At 41.0% G+C, this 19,592-nt stretch overlaps 2 protein-coding genes across 6 annotated transcripts in view; both read right to left on the bottom strand.

Moving 5' to 3' along the window:
* Positions 1-3,806: 3,806 nt before the first annotated feature.
* On the bottom strand, positions 3,807-12,032 carry GCSH (glycine cleavage system protein H). Its single transcript, XM_065028353.1, has 5 exons — positions 11,824-12,032; positions 8,188-8,267; positions 6,936-6,999; positions 4,513-4,644; positions 3,807-3,936 (listed from the first exon to the last, which is right to left on the bottom strand). Exons 1-5 carry the CDS (start codon positions 11,945-11,947, stop codon positions 3,839-3,841), a joined length of 498 nt encoding a protein of 165 aa, XP_064884425.1. The 5' UTR covers positions 11,948-12,032; the 3' UTR covers positions 3,807-3,838.
* Positions 12,033-12,199: 167 nt separating this feature from the next.
* The window catches only part of PKD1L3 (polycystin 1 like 3, transient receptor potential channel interacting), a 51,211-nt gene continuing 43,818 nt past the window's right edge, over positions 12,200-19,592 (bottom strand). For all 5 annotated transcript variants that reach the window (XM_065028324.1, XM_065028328.1, XM_065028325.1 and 2 more), the window contains 8 exons: positions 19,123-19,450; positions 17,928-18,061; positions 17,088-17,215; positions 16,649-16,809; positions 15,478-15,688; positions 14,038-14,139; positions 13,404-13,535; positions 12,200-12,588 (listed from right to left, as the gene is read on the bottom strand). In XM_065028324.1, coding sequence (XP_064884396.1) covers positions 12,463-12,588; positions 13,404-13,535; positions 14,038-14,139; positions 15,478-15,688; positions 16,649-16,809; positions 17,088-17,215; positions 17,928-18,061; positions 19,123-19,450 — 1,322 coding nt within the window. In that variant the 3' untranslated portion in view covers positions 12,200-12,462. The remainder of the gene's footprint in view (positions 12,589-13,403; positions 13,536-14,037; positions 14,140-15,477; positions 15,689-16,648; positions 16,810-17,087; positions 17,216-17,927; positions 18,062-19,122; positions 19,451-19,592) is intronic.

Here is a 19,592-nt window from a genome sequence, read left to right as displayed (position 1 = left end):
CCAGGTACCACTGACTAAATTCTCCTGCCAAAGACTGTTCCTCTAACACTTTCTCAAGTAGTATGGGGTACATGGAGAAAATTATAGTGAGGACACTCCTAAGCTGCTCTCAAAATTTGTCTGTGTTACCTGCAGCATCTCTTGCTGGTAATTTACACAGATGGACATTGCTCAAGAGTCCTTCAACACTGACACCCACGAGATCATATTCCCTGGGAATGGCTTGCCCAAGGGTGCTCAGTTTCCATCAGTCCAGTCTCATTTCCCCACTAAAACACCTGAACTGGAAAACCTGGCCCATGGGCCTCCTTATCATGCCCGTTACTATCGGTAGCGTTCAGTGTGCCACCGTGTGGTGAAATTACACAATAATTTCTTTGTAAACTTGCAATTATTTAAATAAGCATGTCTCCATTTGACAAGCTGGAGCATTCCACCCACTGGCGAACTCGTGTTGTTAATTAATTATGCACCCTTCTTAGGTTTTTCTTTCTCTTCTCCAAAATATGCACTTTCCTTTGCCTCTTGCATGTGATGTCTCCCAGCAGCACAACAGAAAAGCCTCACGCTCTCAGCTGAGGATCATTCTTGATTGATTTATTGGCACAGTTGTGTTTATTCACATGACTAGGCTGACAAGAAGATAGATGTTACGTCCTTTATGTGTCAGTTTGAAGTATTAAAGGTCTCCGATGGGAGCCATTGCTACAGGAAGATTGTGAATTCCTGATCTATCAGTAGGAAGAAAAACAAAACAGGAGACACCAGTTCAGGGAACGTTGGACACTGAGATCTGCGGCACTGCTAATCATCAGATCTGCCTAGGTAATTGTCTTATTGCTAATTAATGACAGTGAAGTTGACATCACCCTTATTTTATGCTCATCAAAACATCACCATTATTATTTGGTTTTGATTTTTTTTCCCCTCTGGTGAGAAGTAACAATGACATGATTTGTATTTATATACATGATGGGTCAGGGATAAGCAGCACTTAAATGGTAGAAAACCAGACAGAATTTTATGTATGCAATCTTTTCAGGACTGATGTTGATAAAAATCCTAGAAAACTAAATATGGATTGAAGAAATTAGTTCCAATATTAGCTTTTATTATTCAGTTAGATAATTTGAGGGATAAAGAGGTTGGTACTTGTGGAACCGAAGCAAAGTGTGTGTTGGCAAGAAGAAAGGTGATGATATAATTAACCCCCAGGAGATACAGAGACATAACTATTGGTTGTTGGAGAAGTACGGAAATCATAACTTGCCATAAACCAAATCTCTCTACTGAGTCTGTAATGTTTAGTATCCAGTAATTATGAGTGTTAAGTTCTTAAGCTCGGGATCAAGACTTGAGAGGTCACAGATAAAGGGGTTATTTTGTAAAAAATCATCTCCTTTACTCGTTTTCTGTAGGAGCACACACTGGTGAATGCGTCCTTTTGGCAGCATAATTCAGGTAGGTGAGTGGATTGTAGAAAGATATCAAAATATTTGCTCTGATAAACATCCCTTGACCTAAATAACTGCAGAACACTAGAGCTCTCAGTGTAAACCACAAAAGAAAAGCACCTAAGTATTATTGTTGCTATCTTAAGAGGAATTGGGAGATTTAATGAATCACTTTAAGGTCATATAAAACCCTAAAAGAACTGGGGATAGACAGGTTCCCGGTCTTCCTCGTTAAGCAAAAGACCATCCATTTTCCAGCCATACACCATGGACAAAAGGTTGAATTTTGTTTTAGGGGGTTTCTCCAGAAAGTTGTTATTTATCTGTAACTAACTCGTGTAACCTTATGAATGCTGCTAATACACAGATGAGGGCAAAGCTTCAGGAAGAGCTCAGATTTGCCAGTTTTTACTGTTCCGTAGGGGATTACAGAAATTACTAATTCATGTTTTATTGATCAAAAGGAAAGAATATAAACATTTTAAGGGAAAACATTTCTAAAAATGCATTACAATGTTCTGGACTAACCTTTAATGTGAGATCCAAAAGGGTCATATATTAGGTGGCAAGGAATGAAGGGCATGTTACTCTCTAGTGTAGTTGAGAAAAGATATGGTGGAAGAAACAGTATCATATTGAAACAATTTGATGCATTCCTATCTCCATTTGCCTGAACTCCTTCTAATTTGAAACAAACTTTCTCTTTGGGAAGTGCCCAGGGAGGTCTAACATCCCAACTGGCACAGGCAGGCTGCAGACCAGGATCAAGCTCCCAGCACTCTGGGCCATGGACGTTGTCACAATAAATACTGCACGATACCGTGAATAATGGATCAGTACTGACAGTTTTTAAAGCATTTACACTAGGTTTACTGGAGCCTTTTGTTTATCAGGCACTGCCAAGTCAGCACTCCCATGGAACAGTCAAACCTGCTCTTCCCTCTCAGCCACTTTGCAGTTTAACTCCTATGGAGAACACAGTTTTATCTTAAAAACATGGTGGGGTCTCTCTTGGCAGGGCTTTTATCTCTGACTTGTGCAGGAAAAATTAGCCCCTAGGATTTGGGGAAAAAAGCCACACCAATTACTTTGACATCACTTCAGATCTTAAAAGCCAGATGTACATTTTTATAACTAGAAAGGTTTTTTTATAACCTGCGGTGTATTTCTGCCCTTTAGCAGGGCTGTGCTTTTGAAAGTAACTTCCAAAGGAATACAAATTTTGCCTTTGTCATCTTATATGGATTAAACGTTCCCCTGCTTCCTCTTAGATCAACTTACAGATACTTGGGTTTCACTCCTGTTTTGTGCTTAGCTTCCAATCACTATTTTTAAATTGCAGAAAAAAAGTTTTAGACCAAAACTCTGCTTACTATTACATTTTCCTAAAGTGCAGGTCTGTGCAAGCCAACCAACCCCTTGGATGTCACATCAACTTGGAGTGCACTTTTAAATATTAAGTCTAATGGAACGAGCTGCTTTAGTTTACCGGTTTGCTAAGCAAAAGTTTCATTTTCATTCTGTGATGTCCTTACTGCAGTGTGTCTACTTGATCTTAAAGACACACATGGATACATTAGATGTCGAACTATTACTGATTACACCGTTTTCAAAAGTATCTACTCTTCTGAAATCACCACAACTGCTAAGCACAAGATACAGAATTCCTTAATTATTTGTGACATAGGTAGTGTTTACCAGACAAAAAAATACAGCCTGAACGATCCACTTGAGAATCTTGATAAACTATCATTGCATGAATTCGCATACAAGAAAAGACATAAATCAGAAGACAAGGACCACACCTTTGTGCCTTGAAAGCAGAATTATTTGATTACATGGGAAAATGAAGAAAAAAACATAAAGGACTAATAAATTCCGTAATGAAGTAAAAATCCTGCAAAGAGGTAGTTGATATGGCTTCTTTTTTGGCATCATCTTTGCAATTATAATTAGGAAAGATATTAGGAAGTTAGGGAGACACTGCTTTTCAATATCTTGGGAGCAACAGAAAAGTATTTAAGGGAAAGCCATAGTCCGGGTTACAAGAACAGTCATGTGCCTACAACAGAATTACCATATTAAGGCTGTTGTTACTAAATTTGATGGTCAAATGAATTTTGGGAAGTATATATTTTAGCAAAAAAAAAAAAAAGGCTTCCAAAATATCATAGATAACATCCTGAAGTTAAAGAAATCAGTTAATCTAGAATAAAAAAGCCCTCGCAAGTATGCAGATATTAAACATTGTTATTACTGCAATTATTATGGTCTGTATATGGGATCATGAGTGGTATTTTTCAGGTTGCCAGAACTGGATGTTCTCTGCTGATTGATGACAAATGACACAAATATTTTATATGGATTTATTTCATTATTCCAGCTCAGTCCTCAATGGATTTTATGTATTTCTCATAGGCATCTTCATTCATCAATTCATCAAGGTCAGCAGGGTTTTCCACAGTCATCTTGATAAGCCAACCTGTAGTTAAGAAATTAAAGACAGTTGCTGATATCCTACAAGAAAGATTCATTGATGTTATTGCCTTAGGAAAGTACTCCCAGTAGGCACAAAGCCCTGGTTGATTCAACAGGACTTCTTGTGTAGGGAAAACAATGTTTCAGTACTTCAAGAAAATGAACAAGCAACCAACCAACCAACCTGTTGTAAGAAATGGCATTTTGAAGAAGAAGAAATGGCATCAGACCAGTTATCTGTTATAATTTAGTACTGTCTCTGACAGTGGCATTAAGGACACTGTCTACAAAGAGCCTGACCTCTCAGTGTCATGAGCTTTACAAGAGCAAGAGAAATGCAATTAAGGGAAACAGATTTAAATTCAAATACAGTCTATGTCTGAAACAAATGCACTGTAAAGAAGTTGTCAGCAAAGACAGGACTACAATAATACTTTCATGTTACATTTTATTTGGCTTGAACTATATTCAATTTATGCCTCTATACCATTAAACCAAAAGAACTAGGAATTGCAGAGCTGTGTGTGATAGCAAGAATTCAGGCGGTATTCATTATTGAAAGATAAAAATGACATCTTACCATCTTGATAACAAGATTTATTGACGAGCCCTGGATTATCTGCGAGGGCAGCGTTAACGTCAGTCACCTCTCCTGAGAGAGGCGAGTAGAGTTCACTAGCAGCTTTCACACTTTCCAAGGCTCCAAACTCATCTGAAACACAGAGCAGGATCGAACGCTTTTAAGAGGAAAATGCAAAGCGCTTCGGTTTTAGTCAGACATTCTGGTGATCACCCAGACATTGGAAGAAGTGTCTTGATCTTGAGCAACAAAACTGTCAAAAATACTGAAGTCACCAACTTTATGACAGTGATCAGCGGTATTAAATTTGATGTTCACGCTCCTGAATGATTCTGTGGAACTTGCGTAACACCAGCTAGCTGGCTACTACAGAAGAGATGGAAACTTCTTACATGTGGCTAATCCTTTGAGTAAAGCCCTACAGCCTACAATATGATACCGGGTTAGAAGGAACAACATCTAGCTCTTGCTGCAGGAGACCTAAATGTGCCTTTTATCTACAATTTAAACCTTTTTTCTATATAATTTGATTACAAAATACACACAGCCACAGTATCACAGTATGTCTGGGATTGGAAGGGACCTCAAAAGATCATCTAGTCCAATCCCCCTGCTGGAGCAGGAACGCCTGGGTGAGGTCGCACAGGAACATGTCCAGGCGGGTTTTGAATGTCTCCAGAGAAGGAGACTCCACAACCTCCCTGGGCAGCCTGTTCCACTGTCTGTCACCCTTACTGAGAAGAAGTTTCTTCTCAAATTTAAGTGGAACCTCTTGTGTTCCAGCTTGATCCCATTACCCCTTGTCCTATCATTGTTTGCCACCGAGAAGAGCCTGGCTCCATCCTCATGGCACTCACCCTTTATATATTTATAAACATTAATAAGGTCACCCCTCAGTCTCCTCTTCTCCAAACTAAAGAGACCCAGCTCCCTCAGCCCTTCTTCATAAGGGAGATGCTCCACTCCCTTAATCATCTTTGTTGCCCTACGCTGGACCCTCTCCAGCAGTTCCCTGTCCTTCTGGAACTGAGGGGCCCAGAACTGGACACAATATTCCAGATGTGGTCTCACCAGGGCGGAGTAGAGGGGAAGGAGGACCTCTCTCGATCTACTAACCACCCGCCTTTTAATACACCCCAGGATGCCATTGGCCTTCCTGGCCACAAGGGCACAGTGCTGGCTCATGGTCACCCTGTTGTCCACCAGGACCCCCAGGTCCCTTTCCCCTACACTGCTCTCTAATACGTAATTTCCCAACCTATACTGGAACCTGGGGCTGTTCCTGCCCAGATGCAGGACACTACAGCCAGTTTTTTCTTCAGAAACACTATCAAGTGTTACACTTGCGCTCACTGGAAAACACACAATAGCATTCAGAAGCACCCCACTGGAATCACCCCGCTGCTCTTCCCTTTCTGCTGTTTTTTAGGCAGTTACAGAAGTGGTGCCTGGGGCAGTGTCGGTGCAGCGCACGTCCCGGGCCTGAGCAAAACAGGCAGAGGCTGGAGGAGCATCAGCACGAGGGATCCGAGAACAACATGCTCTGGGAAAGCCTGGAATCAGACTAAGGCCAGAATGGGTAGAAAAGGGAAGAATTAAAGGGAAATTAAATTCCTTCAGATGAAACAAAACTACGAGTTGGTTAATTAAAGCCCTGAACAGAAAAACCTTTTGTCCAACATTCACCATTCAATGCAACGTAATAGATTTGGCCTAAACAGTTCCATCCAGACCTATTCCACAAGAAAGATGGCAAAAGAAAGGCCTGCTAGTTTACCTCAATAAATCTACATTCTTTTTCTGCCATGTTTGAAGCTAATGACAATCTTCACGTACTAGCAGGACAGCTCTCCATGTAAACACAGGAATGAGCTTTTCCTTTCACCTGTTAATACTCACTCTCCTTTAACGTGGAAAATTACATAACTGAATTATTAAGAATGTGACAATTTGTACATCATTAATGAGCAAAAACCTGTGTTGACACCCAAAAATTACTGAGTCTGCATATTCATAGAAAAATTAGAGCTTGATATCAGATGTTTCACATCATGCAACTTGCGAAATGTCTAAATGCAGAATTACAAATAAGCCAGCCTAAACACTAGCAAGTCCAAATCAAAGCATAAATATTGTAAAAACATAGATAAAATTATTACAAAAAGATATTTTGAATATCTCATTTTTTAAAATAAAAGTCTTCACAGTTTAATAAGCAGCTCTTTCCTGCTACCGTGCATGGTCTGAAAGTGAGAATTCGAAATAAAGCTGTCTCATCTAGAAATACCTGCATTTATTTTGCATTCGAAAGATTTATAATGAGATTAAGGAACATAAAGATTACTTCATAAAATTCATCTTTGCAAATGGAGAATGGGATGAGTAGAATAATTATTTGATTAGAAATCAGAGCTGAAACTTACCATGTTTACTCAATTTTGTCCCAATTTCTGGAAGACTGCAGTAAACAACATCTCCTAATGCTTCCTTAAAAGAAAAACAAAAAGCACCAAAGCATACATTAAAGAAACTATACATAGGAGAGATCTGTAACACTACAATCTGTGTATAAGTAATCTGTCTCTAAATCTAGTTCTCATTAAGAACTGCATATTTTTTTCAGTTTTTAAGCATTTAACTTGAAAAAGCTATATTGTTATCATGCCCCAAATACCAAATTATTGTTTATCTATTAGAGTGTTAATAACCCTCAGGCTGAGTACAAGGTTTACATACAGATGTCTTCAGACAGAATGAGAAATAACATCTGCTGATCTTCTTAGCAGCGCTAAGTAACAACTGCTTTAAAGGACAAAGTTCCCAGTGATCTGGGGGAATTCTCTTTCTGTTACAAAGCACAGAGGATTTACTTCCAGTGCAATTTAAAAGAAAACACAGTGATTTCTCCCCAGAGGCAGCGACAACCAGAGAGCTGTTGGCACACAGTTTGTCCTTAGGGACTTAATAAGGAGCCTTATCACCATAAGAATCGGCTCAAGCAGAATAGGCTTCTGCCCCTTCACCCACAAATGTCTCACAAAAGACCAGGGACTTTATAGAGCATTAGTGTTATTTACACAAAATTGAGATTATGGGAAATGCCACTTGTCCTAAGAAACATTAATTCCAGTTCACTGGTAGCTTCACACATTCTATTTTTTTAAGCTCCTGAATTTGCTTGTGACTATTCCAAATCAAGTACTTGCGCAAGACTAAAACAAAAAATCCAAAGGAATTCCCATTCTAGAGTGAGAAACACATGCCGTGTTGTACTTCTATTCACAAATGTTCTTTAGCCAGAGGGATTGCACCATATTCACATTCATGGGAAATGTGGCCTAAAAAGTGTATGGTCTCCTCTCCACACAGCCACAAACTCCTTGGGCCTGTAAGAACTGAAGTAATAAAGGAGGTTTGAAATTCTGCTGAACCATTAAGTTTCTCATCAAGTTCAGCTCTCCATAGGCTCCATCTGAAGCGATTAAGAATTTATCCAAGTGGTGAAGCAGCATTCACTTCACAAATAACGTGACAGATCCAAGTCCTAAAATCATGCTCAGTGTATAGAATATGCGATTAGAACAATGAAAAACAGAGACTGTCCAAAGAGCAAGGACAAGAGCAGTATGCATAAATAAATATTGCAGACTTGGGTAAGGGGGGAGGGATCGATACCTGTGCAAAATTGCTGATTCCTACTGTTCCAATGCCATTTTCAACTGATACCCATTCATGCTTGTCTGTGAATTTGCGGGCTAAAATGAAACAAACTTGATATTTCAGAAATAAGTGACATGTTGCTCACTTAAATACAGTAACACATTTGCAGGCTTAAACTGGGGGGGTCTTTTTTCTGAGGTTAGTTCTGTTTGTTTTTCTTGGAAAATATTTTAAACAGCACATACAATTTACAGAAGCATTTTATTCCGGGGCCAGGGTTAGGGACAGGCTAGAAGCTCACTAGGTGTTCTGCTCAGAGTATTATTAATTCTGTGTGATCATCTAGAGACTGATAAAGTACAGGAGCAAAAGGGATTGTTCTACTTCAAACAAAAATATAAAACTAAAGCATATACGTGTACTTTACTCATAATTATGCATTTTGACGACAGCATAGCAGCTTTTCAAGGATATTTACTGTTTCTGACAACCGCTTTATTATTCCTGGGAAGGCCAGTGTTAATGACTCGTTAGAAACCATGTCAGCATTACAGCATCTCATTCAAAGTACTTGAATAGAACCATCAGTTGAAGTAAAAAAGTTGCAACCCAGCCAGCAAAAGTGGCCTGTTCCCTTCCCTCCCCGGTGTTTCCTATAGAGTCTATTTCTCCCTGTGTAATGTTGTCACCAATGTATGTAAAATTAAGGCAAATTAATACAGGGCAAATTAATAATGCAACTCATACAGGCAAGTGTTAGGGAAGAGAATGTGCTCCCTGCTCACACTGTTCCTGTGAGAACAGAGCAGTTATTCTGTACACTTTGAAAACAAGCATACTCAAGACCCTGTTAAGCCTTTTCACAGCAATCTACAATTGTACATATATTTTAGATCTCTAAGATTCAGGGCAGCTTGTACCAGCTTTTCTTACAAGCAATTCTTTTTATGAAGTCATACAGAGAAACTTTAAAAGAAGTAATTGAAACAGGCAACATTTTTCTTGCTAACTTTTTACCTAGAACTTTTCTTACTCTGTGAATTTTCAACCTGCTTTGTCTGTTTTCTCGCCTCCATAGTTTCCCCATAGATACCTTCTTCCTTTTATTTTTTATTTATTTTAACTTTTCACGTGAGGCACCTATCCAGTCAGGTGAGGGATGTTTCAGCAGCTGGAGACGACAATTTAAAGAGAGCTCCCTGTGTGATAAGTGCCAGGGGAGGGCAGCTTGACCCTCCTTTGGAGTTCAAAATTCTCCTTTAGGCTGGACTCCTTATACCCGCTGGAGAATCTGCACCTCTGCAAATCCTTGTGTATTTTCTAAATTTGTATGTGAAGGAAAACAGACCTTCTAAAATCTTTCCACTCAAACTCAGTCGTATTTTAAGCTGTTTCAAGTGTAGCGATCCTCTTATTTATGTCTGAACACGTGTAAGAGAAGCAAGTCTCAGGTAAAATGGTTTGTCTTTGAAGGCGGCCTGAGTTTTACAGACCTCAGTAGAGCAAGACATGTTTTTGTAAGTACAGTGCACAAACAAAATTTGAGTGAAATGCAAATATTAAGTATTTTCCATGAAATATCACTCAACCCCCCCCTGAGAATTTTAGCTGGTATTACTTATACCTACATAAATCTATCAGGACACGTTCTAATGAACAGGAGAAATCAAATGTCTTAGATAATTTTAGGTCAAGATATTAAACACATGGGTAATAGGACCTCCATCAGAAATGAGTAATGAACCATAAGAACAGAGAATGACACAAAATCCCAAACCCAAGCTGGACATCTGTGACATTACACATACCACAAAGAAGCCAACTGATATCTTTTTAGGTAGGATAATAATATTGTATAAAAGTTGTTTATAAAGCAAAGTTAATAAAACCCCAAAAGATAAAACCAGAAGACTTCCATGATCAGTTCTGAGCACAGCAGTAAAGAGTTCTCAACAGCTGGAAGAGCACATCAGCTTTTGTAGCAAAAATTTCTTTACAAAGTGAAAAATGAAAAATTGTAACCCTGTAACAAAAACCACTGCAAATAAAGAAAAGGTCAAATTAAAAAGAGTTAATAAGTAATCTCAAAATGTGAACTTTGAGCTTATGTCATCAAGCCATTAAAATAAATCAAACTGAATGAATTTAAATGTCAAAGCACCCCAAATCTCTTCTGTGCGCATTCTTTTTCAGAGCAGCTAAATTTGCTCTGGCTTCGTTCATTTCAACATGACACTGGTTTCAGCTTAACTAGCACATTCTGAATTCAGCGCTTCATTTAGTTTAGCCTGCCTCTATTAAATATTTCATAAATATATACCTGAAGCGTGAAGGAAAACTCACACCTCCACAGAGGCATACAAAACTTATCCTCTCTGCCTAAAACAAAAGCATAATTTATGTTATTCCTTCAAGTTATATCTACAGAAAAACAATGGGTATATTAAACAATTAGTGAAAAAAGCTTAGATCTTGATTCAATTTGCAAATAATAACTAATAAATGTTGTTTCATTCATTTGTAGCAGAAAGCAGTTAAACAGGTTAAAAGATTATCTGGAAGGAAATTTATGACCTCTTTATAGTGACGGTCATTACTTTTATGGCATATTCTCCTCTTCTTCTCTCCTACCTTTGCAACATTTGTGTCTTGTAAAGTGCCACAGATTCTGTTTGTCAGACTTCTGTAGCTAACTTTCATTCAAAGAGACCTGTGACAGCAGCAGATACTTGCAGAACTAACTACCTTAAGTGCAAAACCACAGCAAGCACTGATGTGCAAACTCACCTCCTGCCTTAACACTCCTGCGGCGCCACTGCGCAGGGGCTGGTGACACCAACCCACGCTCCTTTAGCCCAAACAGCCCCAAAACACTGAAAATCTGGCTGAGTTTTCCCGGCAGCCCAATCTCACTGCTGGGGCTGCCGCAGAGCTGCCCTCCGGCCCACCCGGCTCTGCTGATGATGCTCCTCAGAGCTGCCAAAAAAGCTGTTCCAGAGCGACGAGCCGAGGAAAAGCGAACCGCTCTTTATTCCTCAAGTTTGTTTTGTCCACGCTTGGCCCGCTCAGCGACGCCCGCAGCTGGGGCCAAGAAGGGGACAGGGCCACTTTGCTGAAAAACTGCAGCGTGGACGGGAGGTTGAAAAGTTTTCTGCCAAGGAAGGGAGGTGACCCAGCTCCTCACGGGAGCGCCAGCTCCAGAAGGGGCAGGTGGAACCCGCGCTGCCACAGCCAAGGAAGCGCTGACCGCCCCCTGCAGCTCTGAGCCCTTGCAGAGGCTTCAGCCATCTTGCGAGGCTTTGCCCCGTTCCATGTGGAAACCCCCGCACCAGCGGCTGGAGGGGAGCCGGCTCGGGGCGGCCGCAGCATCCCCGTCCTCCCGGCCGTGCCCTTCCCGGCCGCACGGACAGCCAAAACACCGGGCAGGTACCCGGGCAAGTACCGCTGCACCCCGGGAGGGGGCAGTTTAACCGGGGGGGGTCATCCTAGCCCTCCCCGGACCGGTCGCCACCACCACTCCCCCGGCGGCGACATCCACAGACCGGCCCGGCTGCAGCCCACCCACTCACCCTCCACTCCCGGGAGCCCTGACACAGAGGGATCTATGGCCCCCCGCAGAACCGAGCCGCTCTCCCTCCCGCCGCCACTCACCGGACAGCACCAGCGAGCTGGTGACCAGCCTCCGGGCCGCGGGCACCCGCAGCGGCAGCGGCGAGAGGCGCGGGCAGCGGGACGCCAGGACCGGCCCGACCCGCCGCAGCGCGCGCCACGCCATCTTTGCCAGGGGCGGCACCGTGCGGAGCTCCCGCCTCCCGGAGGCGTCGTCAGGGGCGGCCGTTACCAGCGGCCGTTATCGCCCGGGTCTCCTCAGCGGGCGCTCTGACAGGATTAGCGGTTTCTGAAGAGCCGGCAGGGAGCGGGGCTGGTTCGTGCCCCCCGCACCCGCTGTGCCGCCGTGCCCGGGGCGGGAGGAGGGCGGGCCGAGGGGGTCGCCATCTTTCCGCGGCGCTCGCTCGGCAGAAATCAGGCTTTTTTTTACCAAACGGTGCAACAAACGCTCAGTGTTTATTAAATACAGATGCTAAGTCTACATGAAGTGCACGTGAGATGCCTTATCTGAGATTTAGCATTATTTCTTTGCTAATACTCCATAATATCAGGCAACAACGTGTCGAATGCCACAGCGTTTAAGTAAGAAGCCATGTTAACCTAAGTCTAGACGCTGCAGATGGGCGTTAAAAAGTAAATATTTCATCCGCGAACAAAGCGACTTTTCATTGTGGTTGTCATTTAATTGCTGACAGGCTGTTTCAGTTGATCATTAGTGACTGGCTTCTCTTCCTTCTTGCATTTAATCCCCAAGAAACTGAAAATTTTCGTTAGCATTAGATCAACAATCTCCTCTTCTTCCGAAGCCTGAAATAACAACAAGAAGTTAAGGATTCACAGACCAGAAGTGGGTACAGGCTCTGCCGAACCCACAAGAAAATCTCTGCTTGAGGTGAAATAAGCCAACTTCAAGCAAAGCATGAGTAACTACCAAAGCAAAACATCATGCCAAGGTTTTTGTCAAGACAAAAGTCCCAGATGAGCATGGATGAGCATGGACATTACAGAAGTTTTGGCTCTGTCAAAGCCCATGGAAATCTTGCTATAGGAGCCTGGAGTCCACTTGCCACAACTAGTGGTCTGTACTATGAGCCACCCCCCCATTTCTAGATCAAGTCAATGAGAAAAACTAAATATATCTTGTTTGCTATTGTCCATATCCTTTGTTTTCATCTCCCATGACTATTTAAAACATAGAGGAATTTTGGACAGTACTGGAATACTAAGCTGGATTTCACACTATGCTATCAATAGCTTGAATGGGTCAGGCACTTGCAGTGACTTTTTTAAAAGAAGCTGTATAGTCCTTGTGGGCTTTAGTAGCAGTTTTGGCACTGATTTCAATGGAGCTGGGACACAAATCTAAGACTTTTTTTGCTGGATTTAGTATATGAGCAGAAGGTTACAAATCAGATCTTGTGCTAAATCTCAACAAGGACTTGTCTGAACAGGAATGGACAGCATAAATCTGGAAAATCTAAAGCGTGCTTTATGAGTATACGTTAACTTCTTAAGAGTTGGACTGAGCTTATACAGGTTTCATCCGATGGTGGAATACCAAAATAATGAGTAACACTGCACAATAAAGGTTGAAAAAGGCAGGAGAGCTTAGATGAACATACCTGGTAGTGCTTCTGCTCTTCACTAAAAGCAACTAGAATCACCGAAATGAACAGATTTAGTACCACAAATGTCATGAGAATTATGCAGGATCCAATTAAGAAGGAGCCTAAAACTGGATTGTAGTCCAAGACCTGTAGTATTAATAAGGTAAGACATCATATTTTGATTGAAAAAAAGAAAAACCAAAATGACATACATACAAACAGTTAAGACACAATAAGGAGTTTGTCTTGGAAAATACCTATGGCTAATAAATATAGCTACATATATTATACTTGGATGTGTGTTCAGAACAAATGCGGGGCACCACATTTCTGTCTGTAGTTTTCTAAGGAAATTGCTCAAAACTTTCTGTAATCAGTAAGTAACATCTAGTTAAAATGTGAGCATGTTTCTCAATGAAAGTTTCATTATAATCCTACTGATGGTCAAAATGGGATGTGAGATTTATTTCGCTTGGTGTCTTTCTTGTATTGATGACAAAAGGTGTCTGCTTTAGGAAGCACTGTGGAGCTTGCAAAATCAGATTGTCTAGCAGAAATTAGAAGTCTTTCTGTTTGCTGATTCAAAGCATATTTGATAGCTGAGATGCGAATTACATAGTGATAAACTTCTCAAAATCAGAGATGGTACCTCCTCATAGTTGAAGATTCCCAGCTGAAGACTAACCATGGTCTCTGCTGAATCAAAAAGAGTTTTGTACGAGTAGAGCTTCCAGCCAAATATCAGGTTTGTCTGCGAAGGAAAGAAGAGATATCTTGTGTCATGATCAGAGTCCCTGCTGCAAAATCAGCTGATGACTGCTGTATTCTGAGAAAGCCCTACTAGCTTGTCATCAGAGCCATGAAGCTTTTTTGGTGGTTTGCAGTTTTTTGGTTTACAAGCAGGGGAATCACCAGGCAAGGTCATAAAATAAAACTAAGCTAGACCTAAGAACTGGATTCACCCTTTGTGATTGTGTTTATCTGTAAGACCTTTTATCCTAGATATGAGAAAGTCTTGTACTTGTTCAGCTTGCCACTAGAAAATGTAAAAAGTCTGCAAATACATGACAAAATCAGGAAAGTAATTTAGCCCACCTCTAAGTAGCAGATTTATCCTGGCAGAATTGACCAAATTAATAATAGTTACAAGCACTTGCCTTTCGGTGCACAGATCCTTCCAAACAGGCAACCTTGGTAACCAAGATGCTCTTTTCTCCGTTTATGTCTTGTGGGCCTGGGTGTCTGATTTAAATGGGGTCTGCTGCAGTCTCACCTTTTTCTCCATCCCTCTGCCTCTTTCTTTCATGGCTCTGTCACTTGCATGATGTGACAGCAGGCTGGGTCATGGAACTGATCTGATCAGACTTTACCTGTTAAGTTTGTGGCCACACCAGTCAGTGCCTAAAGCCACTCGGTTGCTAGAGTGTCAGTGCTGGAGGGAGAGGTGAGGAACGTGGACTCAGTGTGAGACTGCAGCAGGTCCCATTTGCCACAGGACTGCACTGCAGAGGACAGTTTGGATTTGGCTGAGAGAGTTTCCACTTTTTTGGTGATTTTGTAATTGAGATGTGATGAATTTCCCACATCGCTTTACCAGAAGATTTGCACAAAACATTTCAGCTAAACTGGTAAATATACATAAATAGCTGCAGTCTAATAATTCTTTAATTTAAATAGAATGAAAATAGTTTTATTTGCATAATAAATATTTCTATAATAGGCAGAAAAATAATTATTTCTTACTTAAATCTAGCCAAATGGAAAATGTCACTTGCTGCACTTCTTCCAATTTATGCTTTATCCAGAAAATGAGTTTTCCTGTACTTAGTTCTTTGTCACACCTATTACACACAGAGAATCCATTATTTCATCTCAGTGTTTCACTTTTGTCCTAAATATCGGTTTGCCAAGAACAGACAAGTGGATATTTTAACTATTCTTTCACTTACACTGAAGAACTGGGCTCCAAGCTGCTAAGCTGAGATTTAGATAGAGAGTTTTATTCAGTTTGACATTTCAGAAATAATTCATTTAACCTGACAATACCTGGATGCAAACTGAAGACAACAGAAACCACAGTAGTACTCACCGCAATGGAATAGGCGAGGAACATGATGGCAATCACAGTGATGAATCCAGAGATATCACCCCATGCCCTCCTTAGAGTTGAAGTGATCATGTTTAGTTTAGGGTTGAGCCTCAGGAGATGCCACAGTTTCACGGTGGAGAGAAGCACTAGGAATGCAATCAGGTAGCCAAGAACTGCATCAGCTCTTGCTGTTTCATTAAAGCTCACACAGCTGTTGGAAAAAAAGAAAAGATGTAGTAGAGCATGCACACAGAAGCCTTTGAAGTGCATTAATGAGTATGTTGGAAAAGCCAGTCACTCTGTCCTTGTTTTCAGCGGACAGCTAACTTGAGTTCTGGCTTGAACGTTTCTGCCTGTTCTTCCTGCTGTGTGCACACAAAAACCTCTGGTGTACATGGCAGAGTTTTTTTATCAGTGTTAGAAAGAGCCGAGAGAGGGTCTAGGCTGTAGCCCAAATGCTGCTTATTTTTAGCAAGTCACAGTTTAAATGCAGCTAATGCAAACTTACTATCAAATTCTGACCCTTAGAAAGTAAGATAGGTTCTTCTCTGCATGTGTAGTTGAGAGGATGGGTTACTGGTGCTGTGCTGCCAATGGGATGCACTAACCCAATGCCAGGATTAGCTAATTTCTAACAGGATGTGTGAGAAGGTGCTGTAAGGAATGGAGTGAAAGATTGGAGGGGAGAGCTGTGATCTGTGACTGAGACAAGTCAACTCAATGTTAGCTGAAAAAAAGCATGGTCATACTTACATTTACCCTTTATAAAGGGAGCACACTTCTTGTACTTACAATTTTGTTTACAACAGAGGTGACCACAAAAGCTGTTATAAATTGTGGATGCTAATACAGCACGTGACATATACCAATATGATATACGCGTGCTGCATTAGCAAGAATGTAGCTGTCAGGTTAAAGGGAGTGTCTGTTCTTCCCTCTCACTGAGCAGATGTGAAGTTGCACCTGGAATACTGAGTCCAGTTTTGGGCTCCCCAGTGCAAGGAGGACATTGAGTCCAGTGGAGGGCACTGAGGTGGCTGGGGTCAGGGTACAGGACATACGAGAGAAGGACGTGGGAACTGTGTTTGTTCAGTCTGGAGAAAAGAAAAACAGATTCATATCTGCATAAATAGCACTGACAAAGGATGCACCAGCCACCGTTAGTACTTACTCCTCTTTGTGTTCCTGGTAGTAGCCGATGTCTCGGGTCCCAAGGATTGTCCGCTTCACGAACACTAACAGAGCACTCCAGCTAATCAGTATAATGGCCATCTCCAGGAGATTCCACTTGTTGTGGAAGTATCTCCATCTCAGAGACTTCATCTGTTTTCCCTGGGAAAAGAGTTTTCCTGTTTCAGTCTTGTGACTCTGTATCATACAAAGAGCAGGGCTATCCCCTCCGCTATCCCCTCTCAAAAGAAGCATTCCAGCCAAATAAAATCTGGCTGTAACTGTATCATTTAATACACATACGTATCTAATTCAATCTGCCATTGGTGTGAGTCAGCAGCAGCACTACTGAAATCAAGTACAGTCCTAAACTTTTCATGAATTAAATCAAAACCAGACACAAGGTGATGCTGTCAGCCAAACTTGCCATTGGGTCTCACCTGTACTATCATGTAGTACATAATAAAGAGGAAATAAATCACTTCTGCTGCAATGACAAAGATGTGGAGGCTGTTGGTGTATGGGTAAAGCCGGATACTTTGCAGCTCGGCGCTTGTGAAGAAGGCCCCTAAAAAAAAAGCAGTGTTCTCCTCAGTGTTCTATTAATGACATCTTTCCATTTTCATTCAAACAATTTAATTCACCAGTTAGACTTTCATACTTGCATTCACATCAATGTGAGACTGAATCCAACTGTCAAACTAAGATTTAAACTTGATTACATGAGTAGCCTTATAAGTGCTCTCTGAAATTTTCCTCAAATAGCGATTTCAGGCAGTCGATGGCTTTTAGAGTGCTGGTCTTCAAACCAGAATTGAGTTTCACTATTTTCTTTGCTGTATCCAGGTTATGATTACATGACATATGATTACATGACTATATGTTAGAAGTCTTCTGGAACGAAAGAGACAGACTGTTTTTTGTACTTTTTGTCTTAATATTGTATTGATTAGGTGAAATTATTAGGAAACAATTTTTCTTGTTCCTGTTGTGTAAACTCTGGAGATTAAGTTAAGTTTCAGTACTATGTTTTCTTTATCAGCAGATGACCACAGCATAAACAAACATATGATATTCCATTATAGTCTATATTACTGTGATGCTACATTTTTCCTAAGTGGTTTATAAATTTTGCATTGATTCTGTCATTATTAGATTTATTAAAACACTTCTGCTTACTGAACAAAGAACTAGATAAATATTGACAGCATGTAAATCTGCACTCTGTATGTGCATTGCTTGCTGTCTCCAGAAATGTGTAACTTAAAAAAGGTTCTTACCTAGAGCATTGGTTTCAAACATCAGGCTTATAAGGCAGAACAGGTTCACATTGGCATTGTAGACGGTAAATTCAACAAACACTGCTCTTGTGAAGGTGTCCAGCCAGACGTTGTCGAAGAGGTACTGGAGAATTCTGCCAAAAAATGTGTACCCAGTGATCTAACTCATACAGGAGAGAGACAGCATCACATAGAGGGTAGGAACATTTGGACATGATCATAGAGAAGGAGTAAACCAAAGGTAAGATGTTCAAGAGGGCATCTGGTCTGTCAGGTCTGGAGATAGGGGATATTTGCACTATTAGTCTAAGTGGTTAATTTATTTTTGGCTCCTCTGGAGAAGCAGGTACCAGATACTGGGCAGTGCTAAACCTGAGATGCTTCAGGTATCTGATCATTTACCTCAAATAGGTTCCTCTACAAATACGGGCGTCTCTAGCAACATAGAAGTTATCTGTAAGTTTGGATCTCCACGACAGTGGGATAATGTTTCCTGCTTATTTATCTCAGGTCCCTTATCTGCCCTGTTTCAAGGCCTCATTTTCTGTTATTTCACTTTTAAAAGTATTCCCTGTTACTATTCATGTTCATACACAGATTACTTCCAGTACAATTTCACTAATTCTCTTTTAAGGTAGATACAAAGTTGTCTACAAGGATCTGGGGAATATAAACACTAAAGAGAGATAAAGAAGCTTCACAGATCTTACTATGATATAAAAAGAGGCAAACATATCATCGTTCAGGAATAGTAACAAGATAATGTAAGATTAACATAACAAGATTTAGGCTAAATTATTTTGTCACAACTGTTGACATTCCCTTAGAAAAGTCAGTATTTTAGAAGTTAAAGGCTGGACTAGATCCAGGACTGGATTAATACTACTTTGAGAGGATTGTTTTACTAGTTTTTCAACATTGCGTGTTTCTGCAGCTATGTAAATCTGGAACCCATGCATGTAAGTTAGGAGCGAAAGGTTCTAATTTTGGATACTGGTTGTTACCTAACATGGAGCAAGATGATAGGGACATAAATTACAATGATGGCATGACAGTAATATCTACAATATTCAGCACAATGCACAGCAGGAAAACTCAAGATGCTGTCTGAAATGAATCCGGAACAGGGTAAAGGAAAGAGCGTGACTGATGCTACAGCAGACACACTAATAATTTACAAGCATGCAGGTGGTACCTGGAGGCATTCTTAGGATCAGTTCCCAGGTGAAGGACATATCCACCACCCCTGTAGATGGCAAGTTTGCCCCAGCTGGGCTGCCCTCTCAGTTGGGACTGACTCTGATACTGCCACGCTGAGCTCAAGTCAGAGGAGTTATCAGAGACTGAAGAATTCCAGTGTTCTCCATAATCTGCTGTGTCCTCTGTTTGTAGGGAATATGGAGCATGGCATTCCTGAATCACGTGCTGCAGTTTGGGAGAAATAGGGCAAGTGTCTCCTTTCACTCGTACTTGGCGAATCCGAGCACTACCCACCAGCTTGGAATTGCCATCTGTGATGAATCCTAAACGGGAGATGGAAAAAAGCAGCACTGGTGATATGACAGAACTACTACTGATATTTCTTCATCTAATTTATGATTTGCTGATGCATTAATATTTTGCTATAGATTCTTTTCTGAAAACAGTGTAGGCAAAATAGTACTG

This window comes from Columba livia, chromosome 13 (assembly GCF_036013475.1).
Source record: "Columba livia isolate bColLiv1 breed racing homer chromosome 13, bColLiv1.pat.W.v2, whole genome shotgun sequence".
Lineage (NCBI taxonomy): Eukaryota > Metazoa > Chordata > Aves > Columbiformes > Columbidae > Columba > Columba livia.
The sequence above is the reverse complement of the archived record's forward strand: the minus strand, read 5'-3'. Positions and strand labels throughout refer to the sequence as shown.

Excerpts from the sequence above, each read along its gene's own strand:
- GCSH (XM_065028353.1), bottom strand. The coding sequence starts at position 11,947 with ATGGCGTGGCGCGCGCTGCGGCGGGTCGGGCCGGTCCTGGCGTCCCGC. Across the intron at positions 7,000-8,187 it reads GAATCAGCAATTTTGCACAG|GAAGCATTAGGAGATGTTGT; the intron begins GTATCGATCCCT and ends TTTTCTTTTAAG. Across the intron at positions 4,645-6,935 it reads GACAAAATTGAGTAAACATG|ATGAGTTTGGAGCCTTGGAA; the intron begins GTAAGTTTCAGC and ends TCTGTGTTTCAG.